At 36.6% G+C, this 15,201-nt stretch overlaps 1 protein-coding gene across 4 annotated transcripts in view; it reads right to left on the reverse strand.

Moving 5' to 3' along the window:
- The window catches only part of EPG5 (ectopic P-granules autophagy protein 5 homolog), an 89,459-nt gene that overhangs the window by 26,534 nt on the left and 47,724 nt on the right, over positions 1-15,201 (reverse strand). For all 4 annotated transcript variants that reach the window (XR_004953713.1, XR_004953714.1, XM_016147787.2 and 1 more), the window contains exons 25-31: positions 14,991-15,135; positions 11,695-11,866; positions 9,313-9,475; positions 5,253-5,395; positions 3,908-4,064; positions 1,255-1,449; positions 24-237 (exon numbers count right to left, since the gene is read on the reverse strand). Coding sequence is in view for 2 of the 4 variants with exons in the window: in XM_016147787.2 (XP_016003273.2) it covers positions 24-237; positions 1,255-1,449; positions 3,908-4,064; positions 5,253-5,395; positions 9,313-9,475; positions 11,695-11,866; positions 14,991-15,135 (1,189 nt within the window). In the remaining 2 variants the exon portion in view is untranslated. The remainder of the gene's footprint in view (positions 1-23; positions 238-1,254; positions 1,450-3,907; positions 4,065-5,252; positions 5,396-9,312; positions 9,476-11,694; positions 11,867-14,990; positions 15,136-15,201) is intronic.

A 15,201-nucleotide genomic window follows, 5' to 3' on the forward strand; every position in this document is an offset into this window, starting at 1 on the left:
AGTCAAAATTAAAAGACACTTACTTTGCATCAGCAGCCTGAGAATGTCACTGTACTGGTCAGGGAACTGGTAGAGAAGAAGGTAAGTCCAGTGCTTACAGAAAATATTAAATGGCATCAAAATATCTTCCTCTGGTTCAAGGCCCCAGGCAGTAAGTGCCAAATGAATGGACTCCAGAAGCCTGGTACGGTCAGACAGAGGAGGTTTAGTGGCGTTTAACCATTGGTTAAGATCAAACTAGAAAGAAAAAGAAACAAGAAGCAGTTTTATTGACACTAGAAAATTAACTGAAGTAGAGCAAAGTCTGTGCAAATTTAGTTTAAAAGTCAACGATTACCTAGCCATTAGCTTTTCTTAGAGATTTAAACTAAAGTTTATAAACAAGTACCTAAAAGAATCTCGGCAGTTCAAGAATTGATGGGTGCCATTATGCCTCCATCTCTACTTCACTCTTAGACTGCATATGCAGGGTTTTCTCAGCTCCGTGTGCTTTTTTGTAATTTAAAAATCTTGTTGGTAAGTTTTCCCTACAAGACAAGGATCTGAACTTGGTGTGGCTTTCTTTCACTGGTCACAATGCCACAAACAAGCAGAACTGTCTCCACCTAATGGACATGTTTCTGTGTCTGCACCAGTCACCTATCTCAGGGTGCTGATATCACCTTCCAGAATCCCAAACTATGAGATGTGTTCTCCCCCATTACAGACTGAGGTCAGCCTCTAGGCCCTAAAAAAGTACCAGGTTTTATGAGTGATAGATGTCAGAGAAATACAATTGAAGGCAAAATAGCTAAGGCTCTAAAATTCTCACTTAGTGAAAAAAATCCATTGCCTTGGTCTGAGTTAACATTCTACTTGGAATGAGGACATAGGCAATTTGCTCAGATGTGGCTTTTTCCAAATATGAGAGACTTGACATAGCACAACTCATTTATCGAACACAATTTAGGCATAAATTCAGGATAAATTCAAAAGAAGAATGTACTAAATTATTACTATGAATGATTAAAAACTGTACTGAGTTTTAGAGGTTTTGGGAGCTAGGTCCTTTTTATGGTGGAATAAGACTGTCCCACACAACACAACTGACGCCCCCATTAGATAAAGCTGTGGGATCGGGCTACATAAAAGATAATGCAAAATGTGAGAAGGGCCTGTGACTTATGGTCTACGTGGAAACCAAACTCCAGAGCACCTTTCATTGCTAGAGTGGGAAGCAACAACAGTGTCTACATTTCAGTGATATCATCTCACCTTGGTTAGCAGCATGAAAATCACGTCACTGTTGTCCTCACTCAGGAACTTCACCACTTTCTCGTACAGTTGTATGAACTCTGTGGGAGCAGCGTTGGGAGTGAAGAAAGGAGACAAAAGAGAGCAGAGCCTTCTATTCTTCAGAATGGTCTCAAGCACTTTTTTGCATTCTGATTTAGTGCCACTGATGAACACCTTGAAATAACAAAAGGGGAAGATGCTACCAGATTCTCCACTCCCCGACCTGTATTTAAGCAACCAAGTTTTTAAGGTATAGTAGACAAGGCAAGTAGATTTCTTTTCTAAATGAAAATACAAAACATTCAAAAGAAATCTAAAACCAACATAGATAAACCTATTACTTCCAATGTAGGTGATATTAAGAATTATGGATAATCCATTAATTTGATTTGAACAGGCCATATAGAGCAAATTCTCAATTAACTATATTAGAAATAGTTAAAGATTAAAATATTGGAGTAATTTGAATCCAGAAATTTGCAAGTTACCTGCCATGATTATTAAGTACCCAAAGTGATTCTGCATTGTCAAGAAGACAAAACTTCTAGGTTATAAATTTTACTGAGATATGTTTTTAATACTTTTAAAAAGCTAACTTTTACAACTAATATGTAATCAGGGTAACTTCACATTGTTTTAACTTGGTTCTAATTTTTAAAAGTACTAGAATATAAGCAAATATTTAAATAATCTCAGGGTCAGGAAGCCTTTGATAAACTTGACCACAGGCAAAAATAATAAAAGAAGGGGATCAGGGGAGGGGGGAGGCAGGTGAGCCAAAGGGGGTCAAATATGTGGCGACAGAAAGAAGCCTAACTATGTGTGGTGAGCACATAGTGTAAACATATATATGCCTTACCTTTAAAGTGTACATCTGAAACTATTTCGTTAACCAGTGTCACCATAAAAATAAATTTGAAAAATAATAATAAAAGACTGACATATTTGAATTGATAAAACTTTTAACTTCCGTAAGGCAAAAAGTATCACAAATTAAAGGAAAATTACAAAGTAAAAAATTAACACATTCCAAATACCAAATTAGTAGTCTGAAGAGCTCTTTCAAAAGCAATAACACAAGAAACTCTCCAAAAAAAATTTGCAAAGGACAATAACCAGCAGATCACAAAAAAGATATAAATAGCCAAAACATGTGAAGTCATGCAACTTAACAAATATTTAAAGAAATATAATAATAAAATAAATAAAGTAATAATAATAAAGTATCACTTCCCCTATTAGATTAGCAAGACTGAAAAGGAACCAATCATCCCTACTGTAGGTTACGATACGGAGAATAATAAACTGAAACTCTGCAATGTCAAGGTAAATAGGTACAAACTTCCCAGGAGAGTGTGTGACAATATATATCAAAATGCTAGTCCCTTCGACATTGCAATCATACTTCTAAGAAATTATCCTAGAAAAAAAAGACCACCAAGTTCGCAAAGATACATAAAACTATCTCAGGCTCTGTAGCAAAACAAACTACTTACATATCCATTCAAAGGGCACTGTCCTAATACATTACAATATCTGTACCATGGAACACCACATATTAAATACCATGATATAGGTCTATAAGAATATGGAATAAAGTCTAAAAGATGTATTTGAATGAAAAAAAGCGGTACAAAATTATGTGCCCATTTGAATGTTTACCTATCTATCCATCTATTTACCTAGATGTAGGGATAATATATCATTTTCATATATACACACATTCGCTAATACACATACCTATGTGAGATAAACTATAATGAAATGTTAGCTCTGTAACCAGTATCTCCAGGTAGTTAGGATCCTGAGGAAGTTTTCTTCTTTATACTTTGAATACTCTCTGCATTGCTTATAATAAGAACACATCAGTTTTATTATCAGGAAAACACTACTTTAAAAAATCTATTTTAATATCTGGTCAGCATCAGCTCCTTAAAAATATCCAATAAATAAGTACTTAATCAATTGAATTTGGGTGAGAATACATAGTTTTTTCCAACAGGCGGCTGTCCTTTCTTTTATGACATATTTCATAAATCTGCATGGCTACATTGCCCTTGCTCTTGTTAAAAGCCATTATTTTAACAGTCGGTCAAATAAATAAATGGAGACTGAGAATAGCAACCAGGAGGCAGCAGCAGGAGGTGGAGCACTGAACATCGAGTCAGAAGACAGAGGCCCGGCCTCAGTTCCAGCGCTCACCAGCTGTATTCTTTCGGCAAGTCACTTAATCTTTTAGAGCCCAGTTTTCTCATCTTTAAGATGAGAAGGACATCAATCACAGAGAGTCACTGTGAGGACGAAATAAATAAAATAATGAATCGGAAAGCATTTCATAAACAATAAAGAGCTTCGGAGATGCTATTGGTAACACCAACAACGTATGATAGAATCTGATGTCTCCCCAGAGGCTTTGAAGCATGAATAATTTATTATGTCTTGTATGAGAAGCAAATTCTATACCAACAATCCTAATGACATCTTGAGAAGCCAACAATTCAAAGGGACTTACTTCTGACTTAGGTCAGACTCTGAACCTACAAGTCTGAAGTCCAACCCTGACTATATCTAATGAAGATACTGTAAGAACTCATTATGTTAGAAGAAGGCTAACAACACAGAATAACCTTACCTGTCCCAAAATCTCAATGCATGAAGTAAAGAACTGCCTTGTGGGAGGATGACGCTGGGTCTCATCCCTGACGTAATCCACAACAGTAAAGAAGAGGCTAATGCCAACCTTCTGAACCCCGGGGGTAGGCTGCAACTTGTAGGTATTCACTAAGGCCCTGAGGGAAAATGCAGGTTAAGACTATTGGTTTACAGTATGAGAATCCAGACCAACAAGTAGTTCTTTGATACTCTACATTTCTCAGGCAATATTTTTAAGAGTCCTCAGGGCCCCATACAAATGTCACTTTAGAAATATTTCATGGGTTATTTTCTGGCTTGACCCAACATCTTATTTTCAATATATAAAAATGACTTTGTGCCATCTGGGGTAAAAGTCAGCTGTATTTTAAGAGCTAATTAATATTCTTGCCCTTATCAAAATCTTTTACATTTCGTATGTAATTTACAATTTATTATTTAACTTCACGTCTTCCTTATATAATATATATTTTTTAAAAAGAATCTTGACTTTTCTAAAGTTTAAAATCAAAAACAGTGACTTAGGTTGAACATAAAGATTTTTGTATAGAATAAGATCATAAAGGAATCTCTTCTAATTTAGACACTTTTTTTTGAGTTCCTTTAAACGAAACATCAACCTCTTGTTCACCTTATCCTCTCCTCCTTTCCAGGCCCCCCCAGTTCAACCCATAGAAGGATTCATGTTCCCCTCCATGCCACCATCTTAATCTACCAGGGAATTAGTTGCTGGTACTAGAATGTGGAATCACCTTAACGTGAAAGGCAGAGTCAACCTCCCCTCCCACAAGTCATGCCCTGGTGGTTTTGGAAAGAAAGAGGATGGTTAGAGTAAGCTAAGAGCTCCAAGAGAAAATCACAGTGGCCAAATGCAAGTTGGCAACTATACCTGAGAGCCCTAATTATCATGAGCAAGTCCACTGCAAACTGTGCTCAATTATCTGAGTAAACAATGATGACTTCCTAAGTAAATGTGACTTTGAAATAAAACTTACGCATTAAATCTCTCCATGATTGAATTTCAATGTACTATATCATCTAGTAATTCAGGAACCTGCAAGCTTATTCTATAAAGGGCCAGATAATGAATATTTATGCTTTATGGGCCATAAATTATTACAACTACTCAATTCTGCCATTGCAGCATAAAAGCCATAGACATTAATAAATGGGCATGGCTGTGTTCCAATAAAACTTTATTTATAAAAATAGGTGGCAAGGCAGATTTGGCCCAAAGGCCAATTTTCCACTCTCTGTATTAATTTGATTAGTGGTTTTGGTATCAACAAAAGAATATTTTAAAGTATAATGTCCTCAAAACTTACGTAATCAAGTTTTCTGCGTGCACAGCGGCTTCCACAATGCTAAGCGGTGGTGGTTTAGAAGCTTCTGCTTGCAACTGCTTCACTTCTTTTCGTAAAACATGAAGCTGTTGGCTTATTGCTTCGTTCTTATGCATACCTTCAAACTAACACAAATTAAAGTGGTCAACACATTATTTTGTCCCTACATATTTCTAGAGCAGGTATTTTCTTATAATATATATATATGTATATATATATACACACTCCAGGCATATGATGAAAAGACTATTATTACATTAATATTATAATTCAAAACTCTCAGTCGAACCTGACAGAGATAGGAAAAATTGTCAAAAAGGATTCAGGAATCTCCGGTTTTTCCTAAAGAATCAAACTTGAATTAGTTTATCATTGGTTCAAAGTCTTTTGGAGGATATGCTCTGTCATTTATGTTTCAATGCCCCAGTCTTCATCAAAAATACACTCATCTTCCACCACTGAGGCCTTTTGTGAAGCACATCAAGCCCCTCTCTGTTGATCATCCTTCCTCAGAGCCTTCGCCCCTCTGTCCACCCAAACCAAAAGCACATATGATTTGACTCAAAACACTCGGGCTGTATATCTCATGTGTGCCCGGTATAAAAAAAAAAAAAAAAAAGGGTACAGATGATGTTAATAAAACATTTGAAATTTTGAAAGAAAGAAAAAGCACATACTTCTAAAGCAAACAGCAATATAAAATATGGGAAATGCCCAAGTCAGTTGCATGCCTAGGAAAAAAACCATTGATCAATTCAGTGGTGCCAGAAAGCTGGTCTTTGGAAAAAATTTTATTGGTTCTTAGTACAGATGTGAAAAATAAGGAGAATTTGCTGGGCTTTTCAAAAAACAAAAACTAAATTTATGTCAATTTAAAAGAGGCTATCCTTTATTTTTTTTTCCTACTTGAAAAGATTAATATTCCTTTCTTTAACCTATATAGCAGCTTTGTTTGTGTATTTTTAGTGTCCTTTTTTAGATGTGTTAGGAGCCAGAGAATATCCTAGTCCCAGGCTGCAACACAAAGACAGAACCTGTGTGGTGGATGTGAGAGACTGGAGGACAGAAGGCCAAGCTGTGGGGCTGAAGAGTACAGTATCTCCAGACTGGGGAGCAGGGGGCCCTGTCTTGGAGAGGACTTTAAGGCAGACTAGAGAACTCAGACCTATCCTGCAGGGATGGCAGAGAACGCTGAAAAACCAGAACATTTAGAAGGCAGGAGTTTTAAATCCCACATTTTCCTTAAATGGTTTTCCACAATCACATGGGTGAGCAGTAGAGTTTACATTTTCTTTTCTATGTACCTGCCAAACCCTAGTCTTCAGCCACCACTGCAAAGATCACAGCTAGCCTTCGTTTGTAAATAATGTAAACATTTAATTCACAAACATATTTAACAAAGGCTCTTATGTCCCTGCCAAGGTTATCATAAATTTCAAATCAAAAGCTCCTTAAGGGCAACCGTCCTATTTGTTTTGCTTTACACAGCACAGCTAACAGTACACTGAGCACCTACTTTTTACGATCATAATGATAACTTTCTTCTATAAAAGGCACCACTGTTGTGGTAAAAAAAAAAAAAAAAAACTTTAAAAAACTTATTTTAAAGAAAAAATAAGCCGTTAGTATGAATCAAAAGCCAGGAAAGTGACTCTCCGAAAATATATGTTAACAATAATTACTTTAATTTCTGCTATTGGAGATATGAAAAGTAAGAAAATTAAATTACTTCCATCAAACTACATCCTCCATCAATACAAATATTAAATCTCAAAATTTTCATGTGATGAATCAATATTTAATAGCCTAAAACGTGATTAGGAGTATGTGCAGTCAGCTATTTTGCCCAATATGTTACCAATTACAATGAGACTGGCTGGTCTGGAGAGGAACAGCCAAACAAAAGAAGAAAGAATCTGAGAAAAGGAAGTAAGACAGTGAGAATACAGGGAAGTGGAAACACAAAGGACAAGAGAGAAAGAACAGAGGTTCACTTGCCTGGAACATGTAAAGAGACAAGACTGAAACCACTTTGTAACTTGAACTTTAAAACTGTCACCCTACGTCGTAGAAACTACTAATGCTGAAGAATAAAAGAAAACCCACCAGTATAGGAAAGTTTAGATATTCTCACCAAAACAACCCCAAATTATCATTACTTCCTAGTCTACTTATTTTTGTTCTCACCACTGCTGAAAATGTTCTGTTCTTACTAGAACAGGGGGTGAGAGAGACTGAATAGACTAACAGCTCATAATTACAAGAAGTTGTAGACAATAGAACAAAGCAGCATGGGGAAGTCCCTCCACCTGAGTCACTTTAAGTAGACAAAGAAATTTTAAAAATTGGACACAGCACGTGCTTCCATGAGTTTTTTAAAATAATGTGAAGCCCTCAGTGGGTCTTTTCCATCTTTCGTTCTAGGAATGAACAAATTTTTCACATGACAATAAATCAATTCTGAGTCCAGCAAACATGCCCACAATACCAAAGTACAACACAAGGAACCCTATTATAAATCACCCCATTTCCTCAGAGATTATCACTGAATCATTAGAGGCTTCTATTAGGAGAGGCAACCACAGGAGAAGCATGTCTCAATTCTCATAAAACATGTTTGGCTTTTGTATACCCCAAACAAGCTATACATAGTTCAAACACTTGCACATGGCTGGAAATTTCCAGGGCTTTCCTGCCCAGAAAAATTCCAGTAAGCAATAAAATATTTTCATCATATAATCTGAAATTTTCATAAATGAGCCATTAAAATTATATTAAAATATACTTTTGCATTTTAATTTTAACATGTATATTTAAAATACAAAGTCATTTCCCATGAAGCTGATTTTAAAAATTTGATTCCGGATCAAATTTCCTAACTTTAGATGCAAATGAATATGTTATTTTATCAGAAATATAGTTTAAAGGTAATGAAAAATACAAATGTAAATGTTATTTTAGAGAAAGTCTCCCAAGGAGATTGATGGACAATACTTTAGAATTGTTAAAGTATAGATTGGCACAAAAAGAAGAGAAATGTTTGAAAGACAACCAAGAGTCAGTAAAATTAATTTTCCCCAACTTCTAAAAGTTAACAAAAAAGAGGATCTATTTTTGTGCAAATGTAGTGGGGAGCAGGTGGCGCCTATCTCTAAGCATTTCTCTCCCAGCTCAGGGAATCCTGAATTCACATGCAGAAAGAATGAGATGCCATGTGCTCTATAGGCAGACTGCCTGGGTCTTCCTGGTTTTGCCACTCATTGACTGTGTCACCTTGGCTATGTAACTTAACTTCTCTATGCCTCTAGTTCTTCACCTGAAAAATGCAGATAATAAAAATTCCCACCATACAGGGTTGTAGTGAGGATAAATTAAGTTCTGTAAAGTGTTCACAAGTGCCTGGCATAAAGGAAGTGCTATGGCACAGTGGCCAAGGCTAAACTTCCATTCTGAAGTCCTTACAAAGTCACGGATCCAACTTTATTTTTCCAACTCAAAAAAGTGACTCTAGAGACAGTTGAATATTTAATCCCATTGCTGCACATCTCTTCTTTTTCCTGTTGGCAGGCTCAACTCAACTGATCTGCTTTCTGCAGGTCCCTCCCACATATGTCTTCAGTGGCTCCCCACAGGCTGAGCATACGACCAAGCTTCCAAGTTATCATCCTTTCCAATGTGGATTCCTACTACCACTTCCAAAAACGACTTGAAAAAGACTGATCTAGCCACTGACCCCTAGATGAAGTCATGGTTACACCATTTCCACACTCCTTCTAACTGTATTCAAATTATCATTAATAAAATCTTTAAAGATCGGTTTAAGGCCCTCTTTCTAAGAATCTTTCTTTGAATTTCTATTCCATCAGCACTTATGGAAATATGTGATTAGCTCTGTGTGAGTCTTCACTCCCACCAAAAACTATTAAATGTTTTGGGACATGGATCATCTGCTATATACTTCTTTCAGTCTTTCTCAATGATATGCCAATTATTAGGGACTCAATTAAAATTCTGAATTATGAAGAAAGTTAAACAATCTTACCTGAACTGTTATAACTGCTGCTCCTTGGCATTTCTTACCACTACTGCCTCTACACTCCAGATGCAGTGTGGCCTGTTCTTCTCGGTTAACATACTGTTTGGGCATTGTGTCCAACAGCTCACTATCCAGGGCAACCTGCTGAGATTCCCGAAGAGCAGTGGTTCTGAAAAACATCATCAGGAGGTAAAACAGTCTTAGACAGGGTTTCATGATAAGTGAAAAAGGCTTCCAGTTAGCCCCGGCCTGCATTAGAGCACAGCAAGACAGACACAAGTATTCCACAGTAATAAGACCAAAGGTGTGTGTGCCAAGACTTACCCGAATCCTCTCCCTGGTAGTCAGGCTAACCAGAAAGTAAAGAAAAGAAAGAAAAGTGGGACTTTTTTAACAAGAAATAAAGCTCCATTTAGAATCTGAGTTATATCAACAGTGGTTTTTAAATGAATGGGACAATATCAAACTAAAAAGCTTCTTTCTGCACAGCAAAAGAAACCATCAACAAAACAAAGAGGCAACCAACCAAACAGGAGAAGATATTTGCAAACACCACTTCTGATAAGGGGCAAATATTGAAAATTATATATAAAGAATTCATACAACTCAACAACAACAAAAAACCAAATAATCCAATTAAAAAAGGACAGTGGACCTAACAGACACTTCTCCCAAGAAGACATACATATGGCCAACGGACAGATAAAAAGATGCTCAACTTCATTAGGTATTAGGGAAATGCAAATCAAAACCACAATGAGATACCACCTTACACCTGTAAGTATAGCTATGATCAACAAGACAAGTAATAACAAATGCTGGAGAGGATGCAAAGAAAAAGGGACCCTTACACACTGCTGCTGGGACTGCAAATTGGTGCAGCTACTATAGAAAACTATAGGTATATAGAAAACTGCAGCCACTATAGGTATGGAGGGTCCTACAAAAAGTAAGAATTACCACATGACTCCGCAATCCCTCTTCTGGCTATTGACCCCCCCCCCCAAATTTGAAAATATCAGTCTGTAAAGATATATGCACCCTGATGTTCACTGCAGCATTATTCACAGTGGCCAATACATGGAAACAACTGAAGTGCCCTTCGATAGCTGACTGAATAAAAAAACGTGGTTCATATATACAAGAGAATATTACTCAGCCATAAGAAGAGATGAAATACTGCCATTTGCAACAACATGGATCGATCCTGAGATAATCATGTTAAGCAAATAAGTCAGATGGGAAGGACTAAGAAGAGTAAGATTTCACTTATATGTGAAATATAAAACTAAAAGCAAACAAACAAAACCTCATAAATACAGACAACAGTTTAGTGGTTACCATAGGAAAAGGGTGTTAGCAGGGAGGTAGATAAGGGTAAAGAGGGTCAAATATATGGTGATAGAAGGAGATCTGACTTTAGGTGGTAAACACACAATGCAATATACAGATAATGTAGTACAGAATTGTACACTTGACATCTATATAATTTTATTAACCAATGTCACCCAAATAAAGTCAATAAAAAACTTTTTTATAACCTAAATAAATGGGTCCTTAAATATACAAGAACAAATGAGAATTAATTAACTATCCTAATTAAGTACCATTGATTTCTTAGGTATTAGCAACTCAAACTGAGTTGTTAAAAAATGGAGAAAGCTAATTGCTTACATGAGTATCAATACTGTTCTAATTGTAGTTATTATACTGACATATAGGTGAGCACGTGCATGTGTATGCATGTTTGTTGTGTGCATACACAACATATACATACGATAAATACCTAGACCAAAAGAGTCAAGGGAAAAAAAGCCAATAAGAAGCTGATTCCCACGAGACTTGCAAAGACAAGACTCTATTACTTTATAAAACAGACTTACTCCACACACGCTCCTTCTCACAAGACGGCGAGCTAGAATCAAAACCTTAAAACAGTTGATCATTCTGTATCTATCGCTCGTGAACTCAGAACATTAAATCACTTTCCTGCACTTGGATCAAGTGCCTGTGCCAATTTTTAAAAGAATATGGCAAGTTAGAGAACAAAGGCAGTGACAAAAGTAAGTAAACCTCATTTCACACTCTTTAAACACGACCCTCTATTTTCAGAAGTTCTCATGAGAAACACTTAGGGGGCACTCCTGACACTCACAAATGCCACCACAGGACACATGTAAAATTTATAGTCCATGAAAGTACCCCAAGATTTCGAAGTGAAACTAAAACACTTGTCACAACTTGGTTAACTAAACTGTCTGGGCCAGTCTCGTCAAATTGCTTTCCTGGTGAGAATGCTGATGCGGAAGACCTTCCAGGTACTAAATGACCCAGGCTTGTCAAGGGAGCAAGCACTGAAGCACGATCCTGGTGATCTTATGATCTTACCTGGCCTGTTGCAGCAACAGATTCAGGTCTGTGCGCACCAGCTGGGTGGTGTCCTTCTGACTCAGAAGCACAGCAGAGGAAATAATTGGCACAGGAGGCTTCACTGGGTGCAGAACGAGGGGAGGTTGGGGAGCCTCGTGCTTCCTCAAGTTACTTAAAACCCTCTCTTTAGCTGAAAGAAAATAAAGGCATATTTATTGAGTAATGGCTACCACTAGGGAGTAATGTACTACGTATGTGCAAAGCCCAGGCCTGTTACCTTCACAAAGAATGTTGCAGACCTACAGAATAGGCCTAAATGAATAAAATCATTACCCTTTATGACTTTAAGTTTTGAGGGAACACCCACAGGCCTAAAAATATTCTACCAGGAGCTGGGAGATCAGGAACATGAAGTAAGATTAAATAAAATTCCTACCCTCAAAAAGTCTTAATGGTAGTTAAAGAATTAAAGCTCACAATCTTAAATCACTACCTTAGATAGTCTTGTATGATGCACTAAGGTGTTTGGACTTATACTAGTACAAAGGGGATCTAGTGAACAGCTCTAAGCAAGCTTGAGAAAGATGGTAGCTATCTCCAGACAAGGGACTGGGGGATTATGGCAGGTAGCCCTGTTAAGGGTTTAATGCAATCACCCAGATAAACTTTATAGGAATAGGAAAACAAGGAATGAGCGTTATGGAATACAACTGAGTGAAAAATCTTAAATTAGGCCAAGGTTTAAACAGGAAGGCTGAGAGTAGTAGAGTTAAAATGAATAAAGACATGAGCACAAACTCCTATAGAACCTATGCTTATATAGTCATATAATCATTCATTCATTTATTCATTCATTTACTTATTAACTCAATAAATGATTTATGGAGTCCAAATAAAAAATCAGGTGTCATATAAGAAAAATAAAGGTAAATCTGTACCATCCAACTTTGCACTAGATTGCACATAGTCTAATACTGGTCAATCGAAGTTAAATGTTTATATTTCTATAGTTACTACAGAGCTGAACATACAACAGGTGTCCAATAAATTCCTGTCCTCCATCCCCTCTCTCTTTACTGCGCTATACACATACCACACAGCAGGGAGGGAATGAAGAACATGAAGAAAAGCTGCCACATACCTGATTCTTTTAGATAGTTAAGATAACAGGGGACAAGAGAGGTCAAGAAAATGTCAAGTCATAAGTCAAGTCAACAAGTACTTAAGGAACTATTTTGAATTTCTGCCTTCATTCCAGATGTAACATTCAATTTTCTATTCTTGTTAAGAAAAAGTAAAGAAGATTTACTAGCCATGACTTCATTTGGCATAAAAAGACTTGTATTGTTTGTACCTCAGATGGAATTTAACATTCCAGGCAAGTCAAGTACAGGATCGTCCCTTACAGCTGGGGTTTTTCCACTAGAACTACCACTCTTGGCACAGAGTGTTATAAAGTAGGGTATTTATCACTGAATAAGACTCCTGACTATGTTTGTGTTTCTTTAAAGCAACATTTTAGGTCGTGAGTCTAAAGGAAAAATGGAGGCTCTTTTTCAAACTCAATATCACTTTTCATCATGAAAGAAAAATCCAGGATAATATTTTAGATGTAAAATAAAAGACATAAAAATTTTAATTCAGAGCTTATTTAACTGTAATCACCCCTCTAGACCACAAATGACAATTATAAAGCTAACGAAACAAATTTAAGAAAAAGAAGTTGGTGTCATAAGTGTGCAATAATCTAAAATTTTCCTACAATCACAAGTTCCATCATTCGATGTCATCATCATCTAACCTGCTCATCTGAGAAAAACCTGAAACTTGATATTTAAAAACCTAGGTCTTAATTTCACTTAGAATTGCAACCTGTACTGATCGCCAGAAACAAGAGATAGGATAATAAGTGATGATGAGCAGGGTCTCTGGAGCCAAGTGGCTCTACCACTTACCGGCTATGTGACTTGGCCAAGTTACCTCACCACCTTATGCCTCAGGGGGAGGACTAAGTTAATACATACAAAGTGCTGGGACAGTGCCTGGAACAAACTAGAACCTCAAGCCTTTCTATATTGCTTAAATTTTTTTCAATGAGCACATATAACTTTTATAATTGAGGGGAAAAAAACTATATTATTTCAGAGGAAAAAGTGGAGAGCAAGATGTTGGAGGGGAAAAAAAAGCCTTGATGAGACTGTCTAGCATCTTCATTTTACAGATGAATGAACTAAAGCCGAGAAAAGCCCCTATTTTTCTCTGATCACACAGCTAACTAGTTGGTTAGTGGCAGTGCTGGAGTAAGAAGGTATTCTTGCCTTTCTCTGAATAAATTCAGTACTCTATTATACTACACATTATAAGTTCAACAATTATATTTACAATTTTATGTGTCCTATATTTTAATAATATATTCAGTAATATGAACTAGGAAGTGACCCCAAATACTGTTTTCTGTTATTTTTTTGTTGTAATATATGTCATCAACTTTCTAGGGTAAATGAATTTTTGTGGGCTGGCATAGAAAACTAACTGATAATTTATAAAACTGTTTCTCTAGAAAAATGCACTATGAGATCAACCAACCATACTTTGAGAATATGATCCATTTGTATGGCAAGAATTCCAGATACAGAGAAAAAGAGTTTATAAAAGAAACAAATGAACTTCTGAATTTTAAAACTGCAAATCCAAAATAATAAAATTTAAAGTTGCACTTTACACATTGCAAGTCAATTCAGATGTCTTTTTAAAGCCTCATGGAGAAAAAAAACTGTGAACATATTTAGTCCTTTCCACTCTCCTTTTCAGGTAGAACTGTGTGTCTCAGTTTGGGCCAGTGAGTTGTAACTTCAAAGCCTGTGAGTAGCTTCTTGAAAGAGTCCTTAAAAGAAGGAGATTCCCCTTCCCGCTGAATGAAACATAAATGTGACCACATAGGCTTAAGCAGCCATCTCGGACCAACAGTGGATGTCACATGTGAGAACAGTGGGGCAACAAGATAAAGAGGAGCAGGGGTCCTTGAAGGCTTGCAGGTAATGATGCTACTGCTCTGAAATGCCTGCCTCCAGACTCCTTTTATATGAGAAAATATAAATATCTTATGTAAGCCATTATTACTTATTATTACTTTGGAGATTTCTCTCACTCACAGCCTAACCTAACCCTAAGTGGTGGACAAGTTAACTATGAACTCCAAAAAAAGCAATTCATACTGAAAGAATACACTGTGTACAGCTTAACCCTCAATGGTTCTGATGCATTCATTCAATCAATCAATCAATCAAAGGGGCTGATGTTCATGTATGACTCACCCAATAAAGGATCAGTAAAGTCCAGATGCAATGACAAACTGCAGGGTGTGGAATGGGACTCGAGCTTGGCCTGCATCCACAGACCAATGGTCTCCTGAAACTCGTAATGTATGCGCTCCATGTTTAAATACTCCATCCACAGATCCTAGAATGAAACCACAGGACTTTTAACTTTCAGAGATGAATCATAATTCAAATATATAACTATATA

This window comes from Rousettus aegyptiacus, unplaced genomic scaffold (genome assembly GCF_014176215.1).
Source record: "Rousettus aegyptiacus isolate mRouAeg1 unplaced genomic scaffold, mRouAeg1.p scaffold_m13_p_12, whole genome shotgun sequence".
NCBI classification, from domain to species: Eukaryota; Metazoa; Chordata; class Mammalia; order Chiroptera; family Pteropodidae; genus Rousettus; species Rousettus aegyptiacus.